Here is a 23354-nt window from a genome sequence, read left to right as displayed (position 1 = left end):
CGCCCGGAGAGGGGTGGGGTGCAGACAGGCCACCCTTCCCAATGCACATGATCTGGGGAGGGGCGTCCTCCTGCCTCGGGAAGGGAGGCCTCCATCCTGCCCGGGCGGCCCTACTAGAAAGCGGGGACGGGGAGAGGCCCTTGCCGGGAGCGCCCCCGCCCTGGCAGGCCCCCTTACCGCGATCACGTTGACGAAGGTGGTCTTGCCCGAGTACTGCAGCCCCACCAAGGTGAGCTCCATCTCCTCCTTCCAGAAGAGCGCCCGGAACCAGTCCAGCAGCTTGGTGAAGAGCGCCAGCATCCTGCTCCTTTCTCTGCTCTCCAACCTCGCAGCAGCGCAGCCAGGCCCGGAGCCTCTTTATTGTCCCCCGGAACGAGCCGGCCTTGCCGCTGCCGCCGCCGCCGCGCTCTGTCTCGGGGCTCCGCTCGGCTCGCAGACGCGCACACGCTCGGCTCCGGCCGCTCAGCTGCTCCTGGGTGGGGTCACGCAGCGACTGAGCCGGGCGGAGAGGCGGCTCTCGACGGCCTCCGCCGCGGGACCCGGCAGCGGCCTCTGCAGGCCGGGAGGACTCGGCGCAGGCGAGGCCTAGCAGGGGACGCTTGAGGTTGCGATCCTATTTACTCCGTTTCCTGCGAGTATGCCCCACGGAACGCAACGAGGCGGACTTCGTCGTGTTCTCGCTTCCTGAAGCGGGGTTCCCAGGTTTCCATTAAAGCGGGGCTTCCCTGGGGGGCGGGGGACCCCGAGGCCCCTACCGGATAAAAAGTCAGAAATGCAGAACAGGTTTTCTGAAAGACAAGCTTGCCGCCACCTGCTCAGTCTTTTTTTTTGTTCCTGGAAAGATAAGACGCTGTCAAGGCCTGCAGGCCTTCCCTCGTAATGCGCACCCTGGCCTCGACATCGCTAGGTGTGAGCTTGCTTCAAGGGGCAACAAACACTGCGTCAGAATCTTTCCCAGAATCCTTTCTGATTCCTTTGGAGGCAAGGGTGAGGCCAGGATTGGAGAGGTGGGATGTAAATGGAGGGGTTTCAGTGGGTTTGCTCCCAAGTGTGACTTAAGTTTGGATCCAATCTATAAGAAGTCTAAAGAGGGATGGCAGCTTTGGCTCCAGTTGTTGTTGTTTTGACATGTGCCTTTGGAAAAAAACTGCATCAGTTGGCATGATCCAGATCTTATACTTGTAGATGGAGCTGAGCTGAGAAGATGTGTCTGGGGAAAGCAGGTCAGGGGAAGGAAGAGTGGACAACAGAAGCAAAGAAATGCCTTCCATCTTACTGAGTACGATTAGGTCAAATTTACGGATCAGTAGCAAACTGGAGGTGGGAATTTCCTGAACTAGAAATCCTTTTTATTTTTATTTTTTTGTATTCCTCTAATAGTTCCTAATTTCCCATCCATTATGCATAGACTCTGTTCCCCGCCTTCCCACTCTTATGTGGGAAGGTGGAAAATGCAGGTGGTCCCTTTCCATTTTTTATATTCACTGGGCCCATCACCTCCTGGCAAAGAGAAGGGGAAGAAATGGAGGCAGTGAGAGATTTTACTTTCTTGGGCTCCATGATCACTGCAGATGGTGACAGCAGCCACGAAATTAAAAGACGCCTGCTCCTTGGGAGAAAAGCAATGACAAACCTAGACAGCATCTTAAAAAGTAGAGACATCACCTTTTTAGTTAAAAAGTTAAAGCTATGGTTTTCCTAGTAGTGATGTATGGAAGTGAGAGCTGGACCATAAAGAAGGCTGATTTGATGCTTTTGCATTATGGTGCTGGACTCTCGAGAGTCCCATGGACTGCAAGAAGATCAAACCTATCCATTCTGAAGGAAATCAGCCCTGAGTGCTCACTGGAAGTACAGATCGTGAAGCTGAGGCTCCAATACTTTGGCCACCTCATGAGAAGAGAAAACTCCCTGGAAAAGATGGAGGGCACAAGGAGAAGGGGACGACAGAGGACGAGATGGTTGGATGGTGTTCTCGAAGCTACCAACATGAGTTTGACCAAACCACAGGAGGCAGTGGAAGACAGGAGTGCCTGGCATGCTCTGGTCCAGGGGGTCACGAAGAGTCGGACACGACTAAACAACTAAACAACAACACTGTTTTTTTAAATAGAAAATAAACAGATGCCATGTTACAAAGTTTTGTGTAGTGCTTTGTAATATTTTCATTTGAATACATATTTTTGTTCAAATATATGTATTCAAATATATGAATATATATATTTGCTACGAAGCCGCATTGAGTAACTGGTATCTAATGTACCATAGAAGTCATACAGGTTAATTTTTACGTTGCACTGAAGCTCTGTTTTTCCTACAATATAATAAAGACAATTGTCCAGATATGGAGAATACTCAGAACTCTGTATTGCAGTTACTAGCCAGCAATGACACACACTTTACAACCCCACAAAGAGTTACTTTGGTAAAGAGTTACTTCCACATTTTTCAAACAGTAGCTTCCTCCTGCTGTTTCCACATGAATGTTCAGTTGTGTGCCTGTCATGCATTTCCCCCCTCTTCTATTTTTTTCCCAGAAGGCAAACTCAGAGTACAGCCACTACTACAACCCAATTTTTCCAGTTTCCTCGCCACCAAGAGATGACAAGTACTGTGGGAGTCAAATTCTGGAGGCATTCTTAGAGGGCAGATCACCTTTGGGGAGGAACAATGAAGGCAGGACTGGGAGAGCCTAATTATGGTCTTTTGTCCAGAAAGCCTCTGAAGCTTAGATGGCTTTAAGGGATTTATGCAGGATACATCTGTCAAAAGCTATTAGACATTATAGCTAAATGGAACCTCCAAGTTCAGAGGCAGAATATCTGAATATAAAGAGCTGGGGATAGGAGAAGTCAGTTGCCTTCCTGCTCTGCTTTCAGGCTTGGAGAAGCAACTGGCTGGCTACTGTTACTAACATAATGCTTGACTAGATGAACCCTTGGTCTAGTCAAGCAGGGTGTTCTGATGTTCTTAATTAGGAGAAGGAAGTAGATTGGGTGTTTATCTCCTCTCCTCCACCATCCTCTGCTGCCACTTGACTCATTTGGGACTCAAGCTGATATAATTCATCTTCCTTCCTTCCACTGACCACAGATCTACACTTGTAGACAACAGCGTGATCATGTTTTGAGTGGTGCTGTGCACTGTGAGTCCAAGGAGGCTAGGCAGGGAAGAGAAACCACTATTCTCACTCAATCCTGGGTTCAGACAAAACACTAAACAAAACTTTGACTTAGTTGGTATCCTGCATTGACTTAAAACCCCCGGCCAAGTAGATGCAGGGTGCTCTCTGGGAGCCAGCACATTCATACTGTCATGGTAATCCATACTTTGGCTTACTGTGATATGCAAAGCAAGCTGCTATCTCTCCTGCTCAGAGAAACGCACTCCTTTCTTCTCCTCAATAACCCACTCCATCCTCATATCTGCCCACTGGAAACATGCCTAGTCCAGCACCAAATACAAAACCCATTCTGCTACTAATTTATTTATTTTTTAACATCCCAATCTTCCTTTGAAGTTGGCATTGTGAATTTTGTTGGATTTTATTTTGCAAAGCAGTGGAATATTTAGTATTGTAGTCTAAATCTTCTCACAATTAGACACATGAGAACTATATCTGTTGGGATGTTCTCCTGCACCCACTGAAAAAGAAAGAGGGAGTGGATAGGATTGGTAGCACATAAGATTAGCTTTGCCCCTCCTTTCATTCAAGTTCTACTTTGAGGAACTGAAGAGCTCTTGTCCTGTGACTTAAAGCTTATGGCATGGATAACGGGAGTGGAAGTTGCTGTTGCCAGTGACACCTAATTTAAGTGTGTTTTTTCTGAGAATACAGTGTCTTCCCCATCCCCTTGTTTTTGCCCTTTGTGTGGACTCAGCCCACCAGAACCAAAGAGGAGAGAGCCTGTTGCTGTTGGAGCTGTCTTGGTGGCAGTTTGCTTGTTCAACCACTGCAGCCTGCTAGGAGAGGAAATGGGAAAGAAGGAAGACAGATAGCAGATGCTGCCAAATGAAGTGGAATCAATCAGTTTAAATTATGTGGTTGGTTTGGTATCAGAAAGACTGTGCTTTAATCCTGTTATAACCTCTAGCCCTGAGGTAGAATTGCACCCCTTCCTTACACCACTATATATTTTTTAAAAAACACACACCATAGCTTTAACTTTTGCTCTGATCTAAACAGGGCCAGCCCTACTATGTGGCAGAGTGAGGCAACTGCCTCAGGAGGCTAATTCTGAGGGGAGGACAGTGGCTAGAAAGGTGTGCCATGTGGCTTGCCCTGCAGCCCCTAAGCTATCTTGCTGCCCTAGCATGGCTGGCACACACCAATGAGGTGACCTGCCTCAGGAGGCATGCTTGGCGGGGTGGGAGATCCTGATCTGGCCTTGGCAATGGTGGCTTCCGACGCTGCTTCCGACGCAGCCCAAAGCTAAAGCTGAGGAGAGCAGCAGCGCCTCACGGAATACCCTCTTTTCACCAAGAGTCTCAACCACAGAGCAGCTGCACAGGCCAGATCTGTGTGGTGGGATGTCAGAGCCACATCTTGCTTCAGGATATTGAGCCCTGAATATAAAGATTTTTTAAAAAATATCCCTTTATTTTCTTCTTCCTATAGAAAGGAGACACATCAGCTGGATTCCAAAGCATGGAAGAAAGCCTATGCAGTGTAATTTAACTGACCTTCTTGCCTATCATCTTGGAAGGCCTAAGAACACACTAGTCAGGAAACTAAATAACAAACTTAGAACAGCAACAGGAATCTCCTGGTTCCACACAGATACAACTGAGTTCAGTGCCACCTAGTGATTTAAAATATTTAATGACACTATCCACATAGCCATGAGTGCAAATTCTCCTGAATGCCCTTTCAGATCTATAGCCCATGAAAAGCAATGGCTCATGATGATTACAGTACCTCTGCAAATTTCCCTGCAGCAACAATGCTAGTTATATTTACTGGGACAAAACAACACCATTACCTTCCCTTTTGCTTTTTACAGTAAAACATGCATTTGATGTGAAATATTTTTCTCCTTCCAGCTAGAGACTGTAAGAGGAGGAGGATCTCGTTAACTGTAAAGGTGAAATTTATTGATTCGAGCAGGTACTATCTAGTCAATGTGCACATTAGCTGAGAGCCAGATCCCATAACACAATAATTCGCTGCTCATCCATCACATCTTCAGACAAGCACCCAGAATGTTTTAAAGGGTGAACTATGTCTGTAAACCTGCAGTGGACATACACTTGGAAGCTAAATCCCAAAACAGGTGTCTGGCACATGTCCTTGTATATAGAGGTTTCCTCTTAAAATACGTTTAGTATTTGAAACACACACAGAACAAGCGATAAATTTGTCTTTCACATAAAGTGTGAATCAGATCTTATTACTTCTGCTTTACTGTTTGTTTTTAATTTAGTTTCAAGTTCACAAATAATATGGCTGTGATATTAAGTGCGTAGTGTGGGAGCTTAATGGTAGAAGGTGGGAATCCCTTCTGGGTACCAGTGGTGTAGGACTGCAGCAGTGAATGTAGATGAACTTAGAGACCTGCTTTCACATTGGGTTGTATTCAGCTGAGTCATACTCCGAATGGACCACTGAGCTCTGGCTTCTCAATATAGTGCAAGGAGTTTGGTATGCAAATATTTCACTTTTGTTCCTGGAAATCCTGTGAAATAAGGCAAAATCATTGTGGATGTCAGATACCTGTGGCAGAATGGGATGCTGCAATGAAATGACATCACAATGTATGAATTCATGCTAAAAGTCTCTGTAACACTTCATCTCTGGGATGTGGGTGTTTCTCCTGGGTTATCTGCAAAATTCTGTGTGCACACAAGTCCCACCTGCAATATGCAGCTGGTGCTGCTAGCTGGAAGGGAAATATTCCAGTAGTACCTTGTCCCTATGGCACTGTTGTTCCTGGGCAGAGCACCAGAGATTTGAGGTGTACACTTGCATTACAGATTCTCAGTGCAGGTGGTTGCCGCCTTTTTTGGATGATGCTCCTCCTTCAGACTCAAATAGGTGGAAATTATCAACCTTCTTGATTATGTTAGCTCCTGGCAGAAGAAAAAGGAGTGGAAAACAAAAGACAATGTTCTAGTCTTCCTTGCAGCCACTACACCAGCAGAGGCTTTGGCAAACACATTTGAGAACAGCTAATACAAAATGACAGGGTTCAGTGATACATAATAATTTCTGTAGTACTGGCTATTTTTACTTCTCCAGTGTTCTCCGAGGTGTCCCTGCAGCTCCACTGACTTTGCTTCATAAAAGTGGTAAAATAAGATTGAAATGAACTGAACCCCAGAAAAAAACTGCAGAGTGATTTTTGAGGGCAGGAGTTCAGAGGAGGGAGAGTGTTGCCGTGATTAAGATTCTAGTGTGCGGCTCCAGCCCCTTCCAATAGCTTGAGTGTAAGGCTCAAGGAAGTTTCCAGATTCCATGCAGAGTCACACAGAAGTCTCTGACAGGGTTTCAAGGCCCTTGCCCTTGTTCTTTCAACCTTTTCTTATCTGGAGAGGCTAGGCAGGTTTCATGCTACTGATCCCAATGACCAACCAACTTGGAACCTCATTTTAAATTGCTAACTCCTGACCTCCCCTTCCTTCTCAGAGCTCTGTGCTCCTCCAGCTAGCCTTGCATTGACTCAATTCACACATTACACATAGCCAAACCATGGTTTACCACAAACAAGAAAATATATGGGTTCCAAATATCATGGCCACAGCACTCCTCCCCATTGTCCTGCTGCTGTGCTCCCTGAAGGTAAGCCATGATTTGTTTCAGTTCAAGCAGACATGCTCAATCTTTGCACATGTGCACATAAATAAACTGAATTAATCACTGTGGCAGGTATTTGTTCTTAAGGAGGAACTTTTGGCCTTTTGTGGATGGACTGTGGGGGCAGATTTGACCCCAGTGCTTGTATATTTACCAAATCTACAGAGTGCTTATTTCCATTTAAGTCCTGAACTGTTCATGCAATCCCACTGAGTGATTTAACACAACATCCATGCGTGACTCGTAAATTTGTGACTCGTATATAGATAATGGATTTCTCTGACGAGTTTCAGTATTGAAACATTTGCTTCTTTATGCATGATCAGCATAATAAAAGCAGTGCAAAGGAAATTATTTCTGGATTCCAAGGAGGAAATGCAGAGAAGAAATAAACATGCCTAAAACCACATGGAGGCTGCAGCTGTTGGCCGGAGCTGTTGGAACTGAGTTTCAAGAGACTGGAGAACATCGGTAGAATGAGTGGGGAGAAAATTATTGTTTCACAATTAATGAAGTCCCTCTTCCTGATGACATTTTGGATGCAAGGCCAGGGGGTGGGGTGGGAAGGAGAGCATTCTCCAAAGAAGTGTAACAGGAATGAGGAGAAGAGATTGGATTAGTGACCACATCTGATATCAACAGTCATGTATCCTGAATAGTAAACAATAAACAGAACAAACTACTGGTATTTTCCAGGAACCTGAAATCTGGTTTAAGTTTGCGCACATCATTCAGGGAGTTCAAAACAAGCACAAGAAACACAACATTAGAATTTGAAGTCTGCTTTGTGATAGAAGACATTCCTATGGTATGCAACCGGCGACCAGGTACTTCTTGGGCAGAGATTACACTCCAGGCAGTTGAAACACAATTAGTTTTCTCTATATTGCTACTGATTGGAGAGTCAGAAAAAGGCTCCGTCAAGCCATGTGTCAAGGAGGAGAGGAGCCAGTTCCACATGCCAACACAAGAAAATGACACTAGCAGTCTGTGATCTTAGGAAGCTGTGATGCATACATGGCCAGTGTGTGATGGAGGAACTGGTATTGTTCACTGGTTTGTATCATTCCACCCCTGCAATACAAAGAAAAACTATTGAGTTGTGCACTCACTGGGAGCTACAATGATTCAATTCTGTGAAACAACTAGCATCTTGGGAGAGCCCAACACGGCTTGCAAACAATTCAGGTGAAGCTGCCTATTGTTCAAGAAAGTGCAGCAAACCTTCTAGTGCATCTTCTGTATGTACTAAAGATAACAAAAGGAGTGGTGGTGGTAAAAACAATGCTCCTAGGGGCCTCACTGCAAGTGTTGTCCAGGGATAGTGGCCCAGGCTAGGGGAAGGAGGGAGGGAGGACACAGTGAAGCAAGGAAGCAGCCACAGTGGGACCATGGAGGAATGCTGGGGGGAAACTAAACACTAGCAGCTGCTATTGAAAAATTGTTGAGGGGTGGGTTAAAGAAGGAAACATAGGAAACTGACTCAGACTGGTCCATCTAACTCAGTACTGTATTGTCTACACTCACTGGCAGTAGCCCTCAAGGGTCTTCGATGTGTCTTTTCCAAATGGAGATTCTGGGGATTGAATTTGGGAGCTTCTGCAAGCAAAGCAGATGCTCTTCTTCGTGGTGGAACTGAAAAGTGCTGTTGCAGAGAGAGGGCCCTCTAGATCTTTGTCATTTTTCCTGATAGCACACGTGCTACATTTTGGTCAAATCTGCTACTGTGCAGTCTCCTTATACATACATGGTAAAACATTGAAGAAGTGGGTCCAATGGTGTATATTTGACCTAACAGTGTGTCCCAAGCCTACAATGGTTGAAGGCTATTGTACAAGGGCACACTGTTTCCCTGGAGTGCTGGCTGGCCAGGCCAGGTCTACTGGACTCCACACACACATCTCTGCATGGACTGAGATATACACTCTAGAGCACATCAACAATTCCCATGCTGTGTAGGCCATGGGTGGAGGGAATCTGTGGTCCTCCAGATGCTGCTGAACTACAACTCCCATCATCCCTGAACAATAGCCATGCTGCCTGGGGCTGTTGAGAACTGGAGTCTAATAACACCTGGAGGACTACATATTCCCCAACCTGTTGTAAAAGAGATCAGTAGCACTGAGCAAGTATTTCAGGGGAAATTTCCCTCCATTACTGGAAGTTGGTGAAGACAATCGTGTTTATAAAGTCGTTTGCTTCACTCGATGACTGCCAACAGTATTTTATTGGTGTGATTTCCTACTGCTTTTGAAAGTTTTTGTTAACGTTTCTATGCTGTTTTAGATCATTATTGTAATTAAATTTTATGATTAACTCTCTTAAGAGTCTGCTGGCCGGGGCAGGAGAATATGAAACAAAATATTGATGTTCTCAACAGGCAACTTTTATAAGCTTTCAGGGAACTCCAGAGTTCCCTAAAACAGAGTTTGAAAACCACCCAGCTAATGAAAAGGCAGCTCAACTAAGCAGAGAGAGAGAGAAAGTTTCTTTTTATGCTGTATGCCAGAATGCTCTGGAGTAGCGCCTCAGGAGTAGGACTTTGGGGCAAAAGATGAGCAAGAGAGCCCTGCAATGTTTACCCCATTTTGAAGCAATGCACATTACCATCTGAAGCTGCCTTCGACCTGGTGCCCTCCAGATCCACTGGATTGCCACTCTCACTTTAGATTGAGCCAGTGGGGTGGAAAAAGCACACGTGTGTAATAGGGTCAAACTCCTCAGTCCCAGTTAATAAGCTTGTTCTCAGACCAATGGCAGTTTCCTAACTGCTTTACAGGGCATCAGCACATACAATGCATTGTGCTAGGTTTTTTTCCCCTACCACGTACAGGAATTTTACACATAATGAGAAAGCTCAGAAGATTGTCAGCACACACCTGTCTATGCGCAGCTGGCAGACTATCCCCAAAATATCCACCTCTCCTTTATTCTTCAGTTGCTGGCATCCAATCTGCGTAGCAATAAAACAGCCAGTCCGACCAATTCCTGCACTGAACAAAACACCAAGATAATGTCAGATTGCAGTGGCCCCTGAGGCTTTGAGGGGGGTGAGGAAGGTTCTGGATGTCAGGAGAAAGGGGCTGACGCATTCACACACAAGCAGTGAATGTGAATGTTTTCTTTCTCTCACAATCACAGATCAAGTAGCCTGAGGACCATACATTTTACTTGTTTTACCAGCACCTGCAAATACATGACAGGAGAAAAGTATGGTGTAGTGGTTAGAGCGTTGGACTAGGATTTGGGAGACTAGGAGTCTAGTCCCCAGTCAGCCATGAAGCTCACTGGGTGACCTTGGGCCAGTCACTGTCTCTCAGCCTAACCTACCTCACAGGGTTGTTGTGAGGATAAAATGGGGAGAGGAGGACCAGATACACCACCTTGAGCTCCTTGGAGGGAAAGGTGGTATATATAAATGTAAATAAAACAGGAAGTCCATAGGTTCTGAACTGAGGTTTCAGTCTGGGGAGGTATTTGAGGCCAAGGACGCTGAACTCCTTACACTGCTTTAGGGTTATGAGGAAAGCTTCTCACCTGCAGTGCACAACAACAGGTCCTCTGCTCTCTGTGGCCTGTAGAATTTTCTCCACCTCCAAAACCAAGTGCAAGAAGGTCTTGGCTGATTCTGGGGTCTTCTGGTCTGGCCAGGATGAGAAAACAATATGCTTCACCGTACGACATTCATCGTTGAGCTGAGAATCATCATGAAACAGAAAGCATATAATTATTCCCTCCATTTCTGATGTTCAGATTGTGAGTGCCATTGCTGCTGCTGCTATTATTATTATTATTATTATTATTATTATTATTATTATTATTATTATTATTTTGATGTCTTTAAAAAAAATTATTTATGCTTTTATACATTTCACTAATTTTACAATCATTTTAACATTTCAAAATGTTAAAGCATAATGTGGGATGGGACCCAAAAACAGTCCAGTAAGGCCTAGACTTGTTCAGTAGCCACAGACTGCAGACTGACTCGCGGGTTTCTAGAAAAACAGGTGGGAAATGAAACGGAATGGAGTATCATTGAGGATGGTGTGTGTGCAAAAGGGTGCTTCCGCACTGCAGTTTATTATATTATGCTGCTGCTCTCGCTCAGAAGTTTTTCACCCTCAAAATGCCAACCTACACTTTTATTTATTTTTATTTGTAAAATTGCCTGCATACAGCTGTGGCAACTGCTGGCGTGTGAGGCCTTTAGCACATTTTTGAGCAGGGGAAGGGCAGTTTGTCACATGTGTGATGGCATTTCCATGAGTGGCCTCTATTGCCACACTCCTCCTCCCGCTCGCTTCTCACATGAGCAGGTTTGAGCAATAATAAAAACAAGTGTTTGAAGCTGCTTAGTGCCCTGTATGAGGCTTGGGAGCATGCCTATTTTTCTGTAAATTAAGATAATCCCTCTCTCCTCACTTCGGTCACATTCCCACCATACATTTCAAACACTCTTATGCCACCTTAATTTTCCTCGCAAAGAATCCTGGGAGCTGCAGTTTGTTAAGGGTGGTGGGAACTGTATCTTCATGAGAGGAAAACTACAATTCCCAGGATTCTCTAGGGGGAGACATGACTGTTAAAGCAGTACAGATTTGCTTTCAGATGTGTTGGGGAGGACCGGGGACTCAGCTACATTAGTAAAGAAACAATTTGAATGTGCTATAAACATGCAACACCGGATGGTGCCAGAGAGCAGGAAATTTTTATACACGTTTTTCCATAGGGGTTTCCCCCCCCCAATGATGTAATTTCTGACTTGTTTATAGCATTTTTTCCTGTGTGTAGATCCACTTCAGCTTAAAGTACCCATTTGATCATGTTGTTGTGACAACAGAGGGGAATCAAATCAATCTGTTGTTTCTTCTATGCTGTTTCCTATAGCAGAAGGAAGCCCCGCTGCGGATGGGTGGGTGGGTGGGTGGAACACACGAGGAAGAGGCAAATGTAACCTCTCCAATAATGCAAATAAGCTTCCTTCTGCTGCGGGAGATTCTTGGAGAAGTTTGCATAAAGAAAAAACAGTGAGAAAAGCTCCAGGAGACTGGTTTGATTCCCTTTTCCTCTGCCACTCTTGGATCTCAGGGTGCCTTGAATATGAAGTTTCGCCATCAGTTGGAGAAGGCTGAGAGAGAGGAATGATATTAACTTGCCGAAAGATTGGCACACGCACACACCCACTCAGAGCACTAAATATGTTTTCATTATCATGGATGTTGCGCAATTCTGTTCTGTCAAATTTTTTGGGGAAAACCTTTTTTTAAGGACAAGAAACTGCAATTTCCAACAGAAACTGCAGTTTAATTGTAAACTAACTAGGGAAGGAGGGAGGAGTGACTGAGGGTGGGGCAAAAAACAACACCCCCCCCCCATACCCAGGCTACCTTCTGCCAAACTCCACCTGCTGGTGTGGTTGGTGAATAGAAGAACAGGAGTGTGTTCATGAGCTACTTGGGTACACACAAACGCCAGTTCTGAATGACCTGTTTGCAAACTAACATTCCCTTCTGGACCTTAACTCAGGTGGGAAAGAACCCACTTGCGAGACAGTCTGCCAGAAGGTCCACTTTGGCCTGTGAGGCTATTCCCCCCCTCAAAAAAAACCATGCCTATTTGTCAATCAGCTGGTGTCATGGGCTGACACCAGCTGATGAGCGTGGGCAGGGTTCAATCCTGCTGGGTGCATTCCCTGCAAGATGTCAAGGTCAGGGGAAAGAGGTGTATCTTCAGGATGCAACAGACACTACGTAATGAAGGTGCAGGTGAACTTCGGTGGGGAGCTACCGTATTTTTCCGTGTATAACATGCCCCTGTGTATAAGATGACTCCAAATTAAGAAAATGGGGGGAGATTGCCCACAGTTGTTGAGCTTTTTCTAGGGGGAGTTGCCAAAAATCGTTCACCTGCCTGACCTACGCTGCCACTCGCACACGTCGCAAAAGCCACATATCGTCTGGCAGAAGCTGCCAATTGCCCACACAATTACCACAAATAACACGCCCAATAGGGATGCGGGTGGCGCTGTGGTCTAAAGCACAGAGCCTAGGGCTTGATGATCGTTTGAGTCTGGCAGTTTGAGTCCCCACGATGGGGTGAGCTCCCGTTGCTCGCTCCCTGCTCCTGCCCACCTAGCAGTTCGAAAGCACGTCAAGTGCAAGTAGATAAATAAGTAATGCTCCAGTAGGAAGGTAAATGGCGTTTCCGTGCATTACTCTGGTTCACCAGAGGTGGCTTAGTCATGCTGGCCACATGACCCGGAAGATGTCTGTGGACAAACGCCAGCTCCCTCGGCCAGTGAAACAAGATGAGTGTCGCAACCCCAGAGTCGTCCGCGACTGGACCTAACGGTCAGGGGTACCTTTACCTTTACCATGCCCAATAGCTGCTGACCATCTCTGGCTCGTGGCAGAAACCAATCCCACGTCCCCCCTATGCACTATCCGTGCATAAGACGACCCCCAATTTTTAACGTAATTTTTAAATAAAAACACTTCATCTTTTACACGGAAATGTATGATAATTCCACAACTGAAGGGCTGCCACAGAGAAGGCCCTCTCCCAGGCCACCTCTCCAAACTTCTAACTTCACATGAGCAGCAATGACTGCACAGTAAACCTTTGCCAGGAAGCACCACTGCCCCTGTTTGTGTCCCAAGCCCTCCTGACCTACCTGTAGGCCAAAGTCGCGGATGGTGTATTCTTCACACTCACAAATGCCTTGCATGCGGATGGTGAAGGGCCCATAGGTTGCCTCCGTTTCAGGCCAGTAACAGACACATTTCTGAAACCAGAAGGACGAGGATCCCCATGAGGAGAAGTGGCAGCGTAAGTCAACATAAGCGAGTGACTCAGAATAGTAGCATAATATAAAAAAGCAGAACCATTCAACCACCAGCTCCAGTCACACCAGATCCACCTACGCAATCCAGACCACAGTACACCAGGATCAAAAAGCTAGTGTACAGCGGCAAGGGGCCTACAAAGCAAACAGGTACTCAGAAAGCCCCGACATTCTTTATAGGCTGCTCCAGAAGCTGCCTTATGGAAGAACCAAGAGTTTAGATGAGGTAGCTTAGCCATTTATACTGCCTCCCCACTGTACTGAAGATATCTTCAGTACAAATATCTTCAGTACAGTGGGGAGGCAGTGTAAATGGCTAAGCTATCTCATCTAAACTCTGATATCCCTCTTGGTTCATATCTAGAGCCTCCAGATATAATAATGCTGCAATCCTGACCTTTATTTTTAGCCAGAACTCGCTGGAACTCAGTTCTGGCACCTCTCAGGTAGGCGCCATAGCCATTATAAGAGAACAAGTGAGTTCCGGCACCTCTTTCCCTAGAAAAAAAGCACTTCTGCAATCCTATACACACAGGGAAGCAAAAGACCCACTGAATACAGTACTGTGGTTCTTACTTCTGAGTAAACACTTCCCCTCTCTTTGAATGAGCATGCATAATATTGCACAGCTGAGATCTTTTAAGGAATGGGGTGTAAACAACTCATCAGCACGGTCCTCCTATGCTGCACTGAAGTCTTGGGATGCATTTTAGAAGAGTGAGTGTCACTGGGGGCCAAATTAATCCCCTTCCCCCTGAAGCAGAGATCTGGCCCATGGTTGGAAATGTCAGCATTCTGGTTGCCCAATTTCCCCCTGCATTTATGACCCAAAATACACAGTTATAGAAGCTTGGGTGAGCATTCTTTGTTAAACTGTTGGTTTGCTAATCTAGGAGCTTCTGTTGTTCTTTCTTCAGTGAGAACCAAATTCTGCTCCTGAAAGCGAGAAGCACTTACCAATGCTGTGGGGTTTTTTACCACTAATGCTAAAGGAAGAGCTCTCAGCAGGAATAAAAGTATCAGTTGTCCATCCCTGTTTGATGAAATGTTTACAAATTTAAGCTTGCTCACTGTTATTCTGTTAGTGTCTGGAAAGTCCCCTCACCTCCAGGGAATTCATTTATGCTCACTCACAGCAGATGGAGAGAAGTCTACAGGCCCAATACATTTTGCTGCCTGAGGTAAAGACAGTGCTTTAAAAAAAAGAAAAGAAATAAAAAAGGTGCAGGTACTCACCATGAAGTTGTTATAGTAAGTGCCACACTTTTAACTTTTTAAATTTTATTTTAAGTTGCTAGTACTGGGTACCCTTTTCTGGGTACCCAGAAAAAAAAAGCACTGGGTAAAGGACACAATGGTGTTCTCTCCATTACATATATAAAAGCCAGCCAGACTGGCACTTGAATCACCAACGTATTCACCAATGAATCATACTTTGGTAATGGCAATGGAGTGGCATTCGCCACTGCACTTGAGGGCAGCAGACTAGCTTAGTGGTTTCAGGACACACTCTGTCTGCTCCTCACACAAACACACACCCAGCATCTGCCACGTGAGGCAGCCATCTCACTCTGCCTAATGGTAGGGCCGGCGCTGCTCAAGGCCCACACCAATCATACCTCTTTTGCTTCCTTGAGTTTGGTGAGCATAACAATGAGAGGAGCTCCTTCCTGCCACACCATTGTCCAGAAGTCATTGACTGTATTAAGCATGGGCCCCTGGGTGGCAATATAGGCCTTCTCCTGCCCAGCATAACCCTAGAAGGTGAGACAGAAATATCAACAAGTAAGACACATCCCAACAGTCATCTTCAGATTTCTCACACCTCAATGACCCTCTGGCTCACCCGGATGTAGTTTGCATTAATGTAGCTCTCGTCTTCTTGGCTCAGCGCTCTCTTGAGGCACACACGACTCTGGGGATCTAAAGGGACAGTTTGGTTACAGTGGACATGATGCCTGAACACAAAGACCATGCACAGAGCATCATCTAATTATAATATCCTAATCCTTGGGTGGAAAACCTGTTGGCCTCCAAATGTTGTTGGATTTCAGCTCCCATCAGCCCCAGTCTGCACAGCCAACAGTTAGGGATGATGAGATCCATAGTCCAAGAGGAGGAGGAGGAGGAGTTTGGATTTGATATCCCACTTTATCAATACCCTAAGGAGACTCAAAGCGGCTAACAATCTCCTTTTAACTTTCCTGCCCCACAACAAACACTCTGTGAGGTGAGCGAGGCTGAGAGACTTCACGAAAGTGTGATTAGCTCAAGGTCACCCAGCAGCTGCATGTGGAGGAGTGGGGATGCGAACCCGGTTCACCAGATTACGAGTCCACCACTCTTAACCACTACACCACACTGGCTCTCGAGCTTATGGATTCCCCACCCGTGTCACAAGAAGTCAGAAAGCTGGCCAGATCCTCCTTCAGAGAGATGCTCCCCCCACCTTCCAGCACATTTGACTCAGTCTTTGCTACCTCATTGTTCTTCTGTCCTTGCTCAGACTCATTATTTACAATGAATTTGCCTTTTCAACAGTCATGTCAGAAGTGATATATGTCACTACAGCAGCTGGAACACAGAGCAGTCATTTTATTTCTGCTCACACAGGTGGAGTTTTCATCCCACCACAATGGCAAGTCTATCTGGGATATAAAATGGCTTTGAGTTGTTTTCCACTCAAACACCCGTCACCATCTTACGCAAACAAGGTGGCATCTACAAGAGGTTCCCCAATGTCTCTGGCCTTTAGAAACTTTTCCACTCCGACTCATCACAACTTCTAAAGCCACAATGTATTGTTATGGTTATGTAAGGCAACTTGCACATCTCAGCAGGGATTGAAATTATGTCTGCTAAAGCCAAAGGGTGGAACTTTTACAGAAGAGGCAGGGAAGCTTTTCATTTCTTTTCTGTTGAGGACTGCATTCCTCAGTGGCAGTGGGGAGCTACCTTCCCAACACAAGTATCCCCACAGCTTATCTGGGCAGGGCTGGGGTGGTGCAGCAAGCAAGGACATAGGACACGCCATGTGGCACACAGCTCCATCATCAAAGCAAAGATGAATGAACAGAGCTCTCTGGAGGAACAGCCAGGAGTGCTGCAGCTGTGACTGAGCTGTTATTTTCAGAAGCTAAGGAGCCTGATCATTTTCAGAAGCTAAGGAGCCTGATCATGAAAAACAAAATCCAACCATTTGCTCTGTAGGTGCACAACAGAGCTATGTGTGTCTCTTTTATACTCACTGACACAGTCACAACTGACCTAGAGTCGTGCCACCTCTCAGTGTGCGTGTAAGAGGGGAGAGCTACACATAGGCCTCAAGGGCCTTGTCTGGCGATGGGACTAAAAATAGGGCCATGCTAGTGTTTTGAAGTGTACGCCCCGTCTACAGCAAGAATGCAAGGTCACACCCCCACTGTACGTTTAAAGTGCATTGTGTTCCCTCAAAGGATCCTGGGAACAGTACTTTATCCCTCACAAAACTACAGTTTCAGGCAGTTCTCAGGATTTTTGGGCCGGCGGGGGCGGGATACACAGTGCGCTTTAAATGTGCTTTAGCTATATGGTGCGAATGTGACCTGACACTGGTCAAAGAATACAAATGAGAATAGATGGGTCCATTGGTCTGCCTTCCTTTGCCACCTTTCCACTTTCCTTGTTCACAAGCGGCAAACATACTTGGTAGGATGGATTTATATCTGTCTTTTGCTGCTCGTCTGGGGATGTCCAGCTCTTCTGCACTGGCAAAGTTGGAGGGGATTTTCTGTATAGGAGGAAAGAAGGAATTGCTGAAATATTCCCCTCTCTGAAACATAAAGCACCCAAAGTGTTTGAAAGAGAGAGTATAAATACAGATATGTTTTTGCTTCCCAACACATACTCTGAATTGTTCCCCTTTTAACCTGCTATCAGCCCAAAGGGACTGTTATGGAGATCTCTCACCTGCCTAAAGAAGCTCAGCTCTTTATAAAGGGTAGTGGTGTTATTATTCATTTTATAAAACCCAGGAAAAAAGGGAGGGACTTCCTGCTCTGTTAAGATACTAGGCACAAAATGATCATTGCCAATGCATGAAAATGGTTCTTGGAGATGTTCTTGGACTACAACTCCCATCATCCATCACCATTGGCCATACTGGGTGGGGGACATGGGAGTTGGGAGTCTACCAGCATCTGCAGAAACACAGGTTCCCCTTTCTTGCAGCAGAACAGTTTTCTAATGGGAACACATAAGAAGAAGGAGCTGGATCAGACCAGTGACCCATCTTGTCCAGCATCCTGTTCCCACCACCTAGGAGAAGCCCAACATCAGGACCTGAGCACTCTTCCCAGCACACTCAACGGGCATTCAGAGGCATACTGCCTCCCACATTGTGTAGAACATAGGAATCATGGCTAGTTGCCATTGAGAGCCTTATTCATCGTGAAATTGTTTAATCTTTTAAAGCCATCAAAGTTGGTGGTCACCATTGCCTCCTGTGGGAGCTAACTCTATCGTTTAACAATGTGCTGTGTGAAGAAGTACTTTATTTTGTCTGTCTTGAATCTTACAACATTCAGCTTCATTAGATGCCCATGAGGTCTAGTGTTAAGAGAGTGAGATCCTCATGATCTAATACTATAACTAAGAGAGGGAGAGAGGAAGAAAAAAAAAATACTTTATCAACTTTCACCAAACCATGCATAATTTTATGCAATTTTATCATGTTGCCTCTTACACCTTTCCTCTAAACTAAAAAACAACAACCCCAATTCTGGAACCTTCCCTTGAGCATTCTGGCTGCTCTCCTCTGAATCTCTCCCAATTCTACAATATGCAGTACTCTAGATTGCAGGATGGTGTGCAATTGGAGGAGCTTAGCTTGGAATGAAATAAGGACGAGGCAGTTCTGAGTGTCTCACCGCAAACTCCTCTTGAAGCTCCTCTAGGCTCCAGTTCTGCTGCTGGAGCATCCTCTGAGTAAGAAGATGGCTGGTGGTGTTCAGGAGCTTCACTGTGACATCCCTTGGGGTGGAGACGGATGAAATGGGTTCTGTGTTGCTCAGGGAACTCATGTCCAGCACCAGCGACACGTTGGAGCCCCTTCTGAAAGGGACAGAAACCCAAATGTGCAAATTATAAGCCTAGAGAAAGCCATCTATAGAATAGGGTGGAAGGGTTGTGTGAAAGGGGTAAAATGTGCTGCTGCAAGCTAGTGGAAAGATGCACAATAGTAACTGGGATCAAAGGCAATTTTAACCCTGCATAAATCTTATAAAACAATGCAAGTAAATTGCCAAGTGTATATTGACAATGCTTCCCTCTCCATCTTCTGATTATAAATTGTTTTAAATTCTAATATTATATTTTTACATTTTTGTAACCTACCCAAGGACCTTATGCCCAAGGGAGGACAACAAATGTACATAATAAATAAATACCCTAGACTCTAGCTGCAGCATCACACAGCCACTCCAGACTGAGAGAAACTAGAAGGGAAGCCTAAGATTGAGGATTTAACTATACACTGAATATGAAGCATACAGTACCAAAGCAATATTGTCACTACACAATTATTGGGACCCCAGCTCATGAGTGTCACACATTAATGAGCCAGAGAGTTCCTATGTTGGCCCAGTTTCAGGCTGATATTGCAATCATATATTTTAAAAAATCCTCAAATTGGTTCTAATGATTATGGGAGTCCATTCCTTCTTCCAGAACAGAAATGTTCCAGACTAAGCACAAACAGGGCAAGAGGAATTCTGCAAATGTTTGTGTGAAAGGAATTCTAAAACAGCCACACTGATGTTATGCCCTTCTCTGTGTGTCCCCTCTAAGGGAGGTCTGGTGGGACAAAAAAAGGCCTTTTCTGTGGTGGCTCCCTGCTTATAAAATGCTCTCCTAAAGGAAACACACCTGACGTGATCATTCTGTATTTAGGCATCAGGCAAAAACATTTTTATTTACCCAGGCCTTCAGCCCTTAATTTGATGGAAATCATGTCTGTTTGTGGCCTCTTTTGGTGTTCAATGAGGTGAGTTAGAATTGCTTTCTTTACTATATAATAAAAATGTAAGAATGTCATCATCCTGCAGTTCACTTGTCCACAGACAGGTGGTGCTGTGAAATACAGTGTAAAGAGAGGCAGTGAATGGGTGGTCTAGGCAAGCTGCAAAGGATCAGCTGAAACAAGCTGTAGCAGCCCCCCAGCAGCTCCACTGGCTCCTCCGCCTACCTGCCCTGGGGCCTCTGCTCCTGGATCTAGACCCGCAGACTGACTGGTGCCACCTTGGGGATCTGTTGCTTTTGTACCACTGTCAATTAGGGTGAAAAAATAGCCCAATGCAAGAAGGAGGAAGGTGGTCAGAAGCCAGGGTCTGCCAGTCTGGTAATCTGCTTCTGCCAGTGCCACCATTTATGATAAAGGGCCAGCCTGGCTAGAAGGGGCAGTGGCAGATCCCCAGACCAGCCACCACTTCTGGCCTCTTTCCTGTAGTCTTCATCTGGCTGGGCCATCTCTTCATCCAACTTGGCTGCTGCAGCAGCATGAGGTGGAAAGCAAAAGGTCCAGGGGGCGGGATGCAGTGTCATGTGAGGGGTCGGGAGGCGTGTGGGTTTGGAAAAGGGTGGGTTATTGGGAAGGGTGGTAGGTTGACATGTTGCTGAGTAAAATGCATAGAGGTGCAGCCACTAATTTAGGGTGTTTGTTTCAAGTCACAGGTCCAAGAGATGTCCCTCCACCCCACCCATCCTTCCGCTTCCCCCAGGAAAACCCACTGAACTGGAACAAACATCAATCAGGTTTTTGTGCGGATTGACTTTTGTTCTGATTCACCAGTAAACAGCAGGTTTTCCTAGGGGTGGGGGTGGGGGAAAGCTACCCTCTGAGACCCAAGACTTGAAATCACAGGACACATGGATAGGCCCTTATATATATTTATGGATGAGCCTTTTGGGGTTTTCCTTGCAGTCTTATAAAGGTAAAGGTACCCCTGCCCGTTCGGGCCAGTCTTGCCAGACTCTAGGGTTGTGCGCCCATCTCACTTAAGAGGCCAGGGGCCAGTGCTGTCCGAGGACACTTCCGGGTCACATGGCCAGCGTGACAAGCTGCATCTGGTGAGCCAGCGCAGCACACGGAACGCCGTTTACCTTCCCGCTGGTAAGCGGTCCCTATTTATCTACTTGCACCTGTAGGTGCTTTCGGACTGCTAGGTTGGCAGGCGCTGGGACTGAATGACAGGAGCGCACCCCGCCACGGGGATTCGAACCGCCAACCTTTCGATCGGCAAGTCCTAGGCGCTGAGGCTTTAACCCACAGCACCACCCGCGTCTTATAATAGGCTTTAATATGTCTTGGTAGTCCTGTTCTTCCATTGCAAGTCACTTTGAGACACCTTCTTGTAAAAAGTGGCAAATAACTATAATAAACAATAATTATAATACTAAGCATAGTCAGAGTCTTATTTCTAAAAGTTCCAGGCACTGGACTCAGCACCGGTCCTGAGTACAGCTGCATGCCGCTGGAAGCAGCCTGGTTCATATAAAGCTGTCCATGGAAGTATCTTGCTTCTCATTAGGATGCTGTGAGTCCCCTTTTCTCCCAAAGCACCCCTTTTCATCTGTTAAGTAGCTTTCTAGAACAGGGGTCAGCAAACCTTTTCAGCAGGGGGCCTGTCCACTGTCCCTCAGACCTTGTGGGGGGCCGGACTATATTTTGGGAAGAAAATATGAACAAATTCCTATGCCCCACAAATAACCCAGAGATGCATTTTAAATAAAAGGACACATTCTACTCATGTAAAAACACCAAGCAGGCCCCTCAACTCAGAGATGCATGTTAAATAAAAGCACACATTCTACTCATGTAAAAACACACTGATTCCTGGACCGTCCACGGGCCAGATTTAGAAGGCGATTGGGCCGGATCTAGCCCCCAGGCCTTAGTTTGCCTACCCATGTTCTAGAACAACGACTTGTACATAAACTCTCAGCCCCTGGGATCTGCACATTGAGCCAAAACGCAGAGCACTCTCAACTCACCTATCCTGCAGACGCACATGTTTCTTGACTTCCTGAGACTTCTCCATTCCTGCCCTCTTTCGCTCACGTAGCAGGCTGAAACTATCGACTTTAGCGCATGCTGAACAGGAGAGGACCATGCTGTGCCGGCAAAGGATTCTCTGGACTGAGGTATGAGAGGCCAGCCACCCGAGGAACCCTGAGAGCAGGTGCCATGCGGGTCAGCCAGCCCATGGGGCTGGAGGAACACCTAGAAACCACAAAAAGCAAGCGGTTCATTGAAGAGAGCTCCGTCAACTTCCTGTATGTCACTCACGCCCCTGTTAGGAAGGAAGAGGCTGCAACAAAAAGCCCCATGTAAACCTAACAGAGCCTCACTCAGATAATGTCTAGACCAGGGTTTCCCAAGGGTCTCCAGCTATTTTTGGACTACAACTCTTATCATCCTTAGCTAGCAGGGTGGTCAGAAATGATGGGAACTGTAGTCCGAAAAATAGCCGGAGACCCAAGTTTGGGAAACCCTCATGGAGAACATGGCTGTCTTTGGAACATGCTACTTCCTGCAGGTGGGGGTACAAAATCCCAGTCTAGAAGGAACCTCTGTCTGTAAGGTCTGGAACAAGACTACTGCTTACATCAACACACATGCACATTCACCAAATTATAACCTGCGGACAGTAAACTCATTCCTGAAGACAGAGGAGGGACATGTTTTTCCTACGGTAGTCCAGCTTAGGAAAGAGAAAGGCACAAACAGCAGAGCTATGGGCAACCAAGTTCACATAAACCAATTGGGAAGTCACAGGCCGCTTAAATCAAACGGGCATTCTTGAGCATGGCACTCCTGTTCGGCCCCAGCATCTGGGCTTTATTTCCTCTCTGCTCCGTCTCCACAACACAGACTTAGCAGACACAGAGGTTTTCGCCCACCCTGTTCCGACACTCCCGGTTGGTTGGATAGTCACTCACCCACTGCTGTCGGCAAACCCATCTCTCCTGCTGTTTATAACCAGCCACCCGGTGAAATAAATAAATAAAAAGCGAGCGCAGGAAATTCCTTATCACTATGCTGGTGGTTGCTCTGGCACTTCCCCCTCTTGCTCCACCCTTGCAGCCACCCACACACATGTGCCGGCCACAAACTTCACAGCTCCATCCGCTGCACAACCCCCCGGGGAGCTCTCACAAGGCAGTGCAGAGACTCAGATCCTTTCTGAGCATTCTGCCCCAAGGATTGCTATATTTTAGCTAACCAACAGAAAAACAGTAGATCTCTGGTTGCAGATAACACAGATGCAGAATGGCTCCTTGAATCAAGGGTGGGGATTTGGCCCTCAGACAGGGCAATCTTCTGAAGGCCACAGTCCAGCGATAGGCAAAAGCTTGCAAAGCAACAGTTCCACCGATGGTGCCACACTGATGGGAAATCTAGATTTTAGCAATCCATTTCAGAGGAGCAATTTGTAAAGGGCTTGCCCACATTTGAGCATTATTTAGCTGTTCATCCACTCCACCACCACCCCATTCAAATTAGACAAGAGTAATCCATACCCAGACAATATGTATAGGAGAAGCAACTTTGGTCTTTCCTGTGCATCCCAGTAGGCATGGCCTTTGTCTTCTAATTGGTCAATTCAGCTATGCCAGTTAGGTACTGACAGGGCATGTGTGCAGGTAGCTATGCACACACCTCGGATCGTCTGTTTG

At 46.1% G+C, this 23354-nt stretch overlaps 2 protein-coding genes across 6 annotated transcripts in view; both read right to left on the bottom strand.

Annotated features, from left to right (window-relative positions):
* ARL8A (ARF like GTPase 8A) overlaps nucleotides 1–6592 on the bottom strand; it is a 42165-nt gene extending 35573 nt beyond the window's left edge. Inside the window, exon 1 of the mRNA XM_083444622.1 lies at nucleotides 178–6592. Coding sequence (XP_083300748.1) covers nucleotides 178–300 — 123 coding nt within the window. The 5' untranslated portion in view covers nucleotides 301–6592. The remainder of the gene's footprint in view (nucleotides 1–177) is intronic.
* Nucleotides 6593–7481: 889 nt separating this feature from the next.
* On the bottom strand, nucleotides 7482–22758 carry PTPN7 (protein tyrosine phosphatase non-receptor type 7). 5 transcript variants are annotated; one of them, XM_083444541.1, is made up of 10 exons: nucleotides 22617–22758; nucleotides 21669–21897; nucleotides 18548–18731; nucleotides 17325–17409; nucleotides 15487–15563; nucleotides 15260–15397; nucleotides 13470–13580; nucleotides 10331–10488; nucleotides 9673–9786; nucleotides 7482–7867 (listed from the first exon to the last, which is right to left on the bottom strand). In XM_083444541.1, exons 2-10 carry the CDS (start codon nucleotides 21785–21787, stop codon nucleotides 7774–7776), a joined length of 1080 nt encoding a protein of 359 aa, XP_083300667.1. In that variant the 5' UTR covers nucleotides 21788–21897; nucleotides 22617–22758; the 3' UTR covers nucleotides 7482–7773. The 5 variants fall into 5 exon arrangements, with proteins under 5 accessions (XP_083300667.1, XP_083300671.1, XP_083300669.1 ...); XM_083444545.1 differs by having other exon boundaries at nucleotides 9673–9781; XM_083444543.1 differs by lacking the exon at nucleotides 22617–22758 and adding an exon at nucleotides 22578–22597.
* Nucleotides 22759–23354: the final 596 nt, after the last annotated feature.

Source organism: Podarcis tiliguerta (assembly GCF_965153285.1).
Source record: "Podarcis tiliguerta genome assembly, chromosome: 6".
NCBI classification, from domain to species: Eukaryota; Metazoa; Chordata; class Lepidosauria; order Squamata; family Lacertidae; genus Podarcis; species Podarcis tiliguerta.
The sequence above is the reverse complement of the archived record's forward strand: the minus strand, read 5'-3'. Positions and strand labels throughout refer to the sequence as shown.

What these genes read in the sequence shown, in the direction of transcription:
- PTPN7 (XM_083444541.1), bottom strand. Translation starts at nt 21,787, where the DNA reads ATGGTCCTCTCCTGTTCAGCATGCGCTAAAGTCGATAGTTTCAGCCTG. An exon ending in ATATAAATCCATCCTACCAA is followed by an intron (nt 15,564 to 17,324) that starts GTATGTTTGCCG and finishes CTGTCCCTTTAG; the next exon opens with ATCCCCAGAGTCGTGTGTGC. An exon ending in TTAATGCAAACTACATCCGG is followed by an intron (nt 15,398 to 15,486) that starts GTGAGCCAGAGG and finishes CTCACCTTCTAG; the next exon opens with GGTTATGCTGGGCAGGAGAA.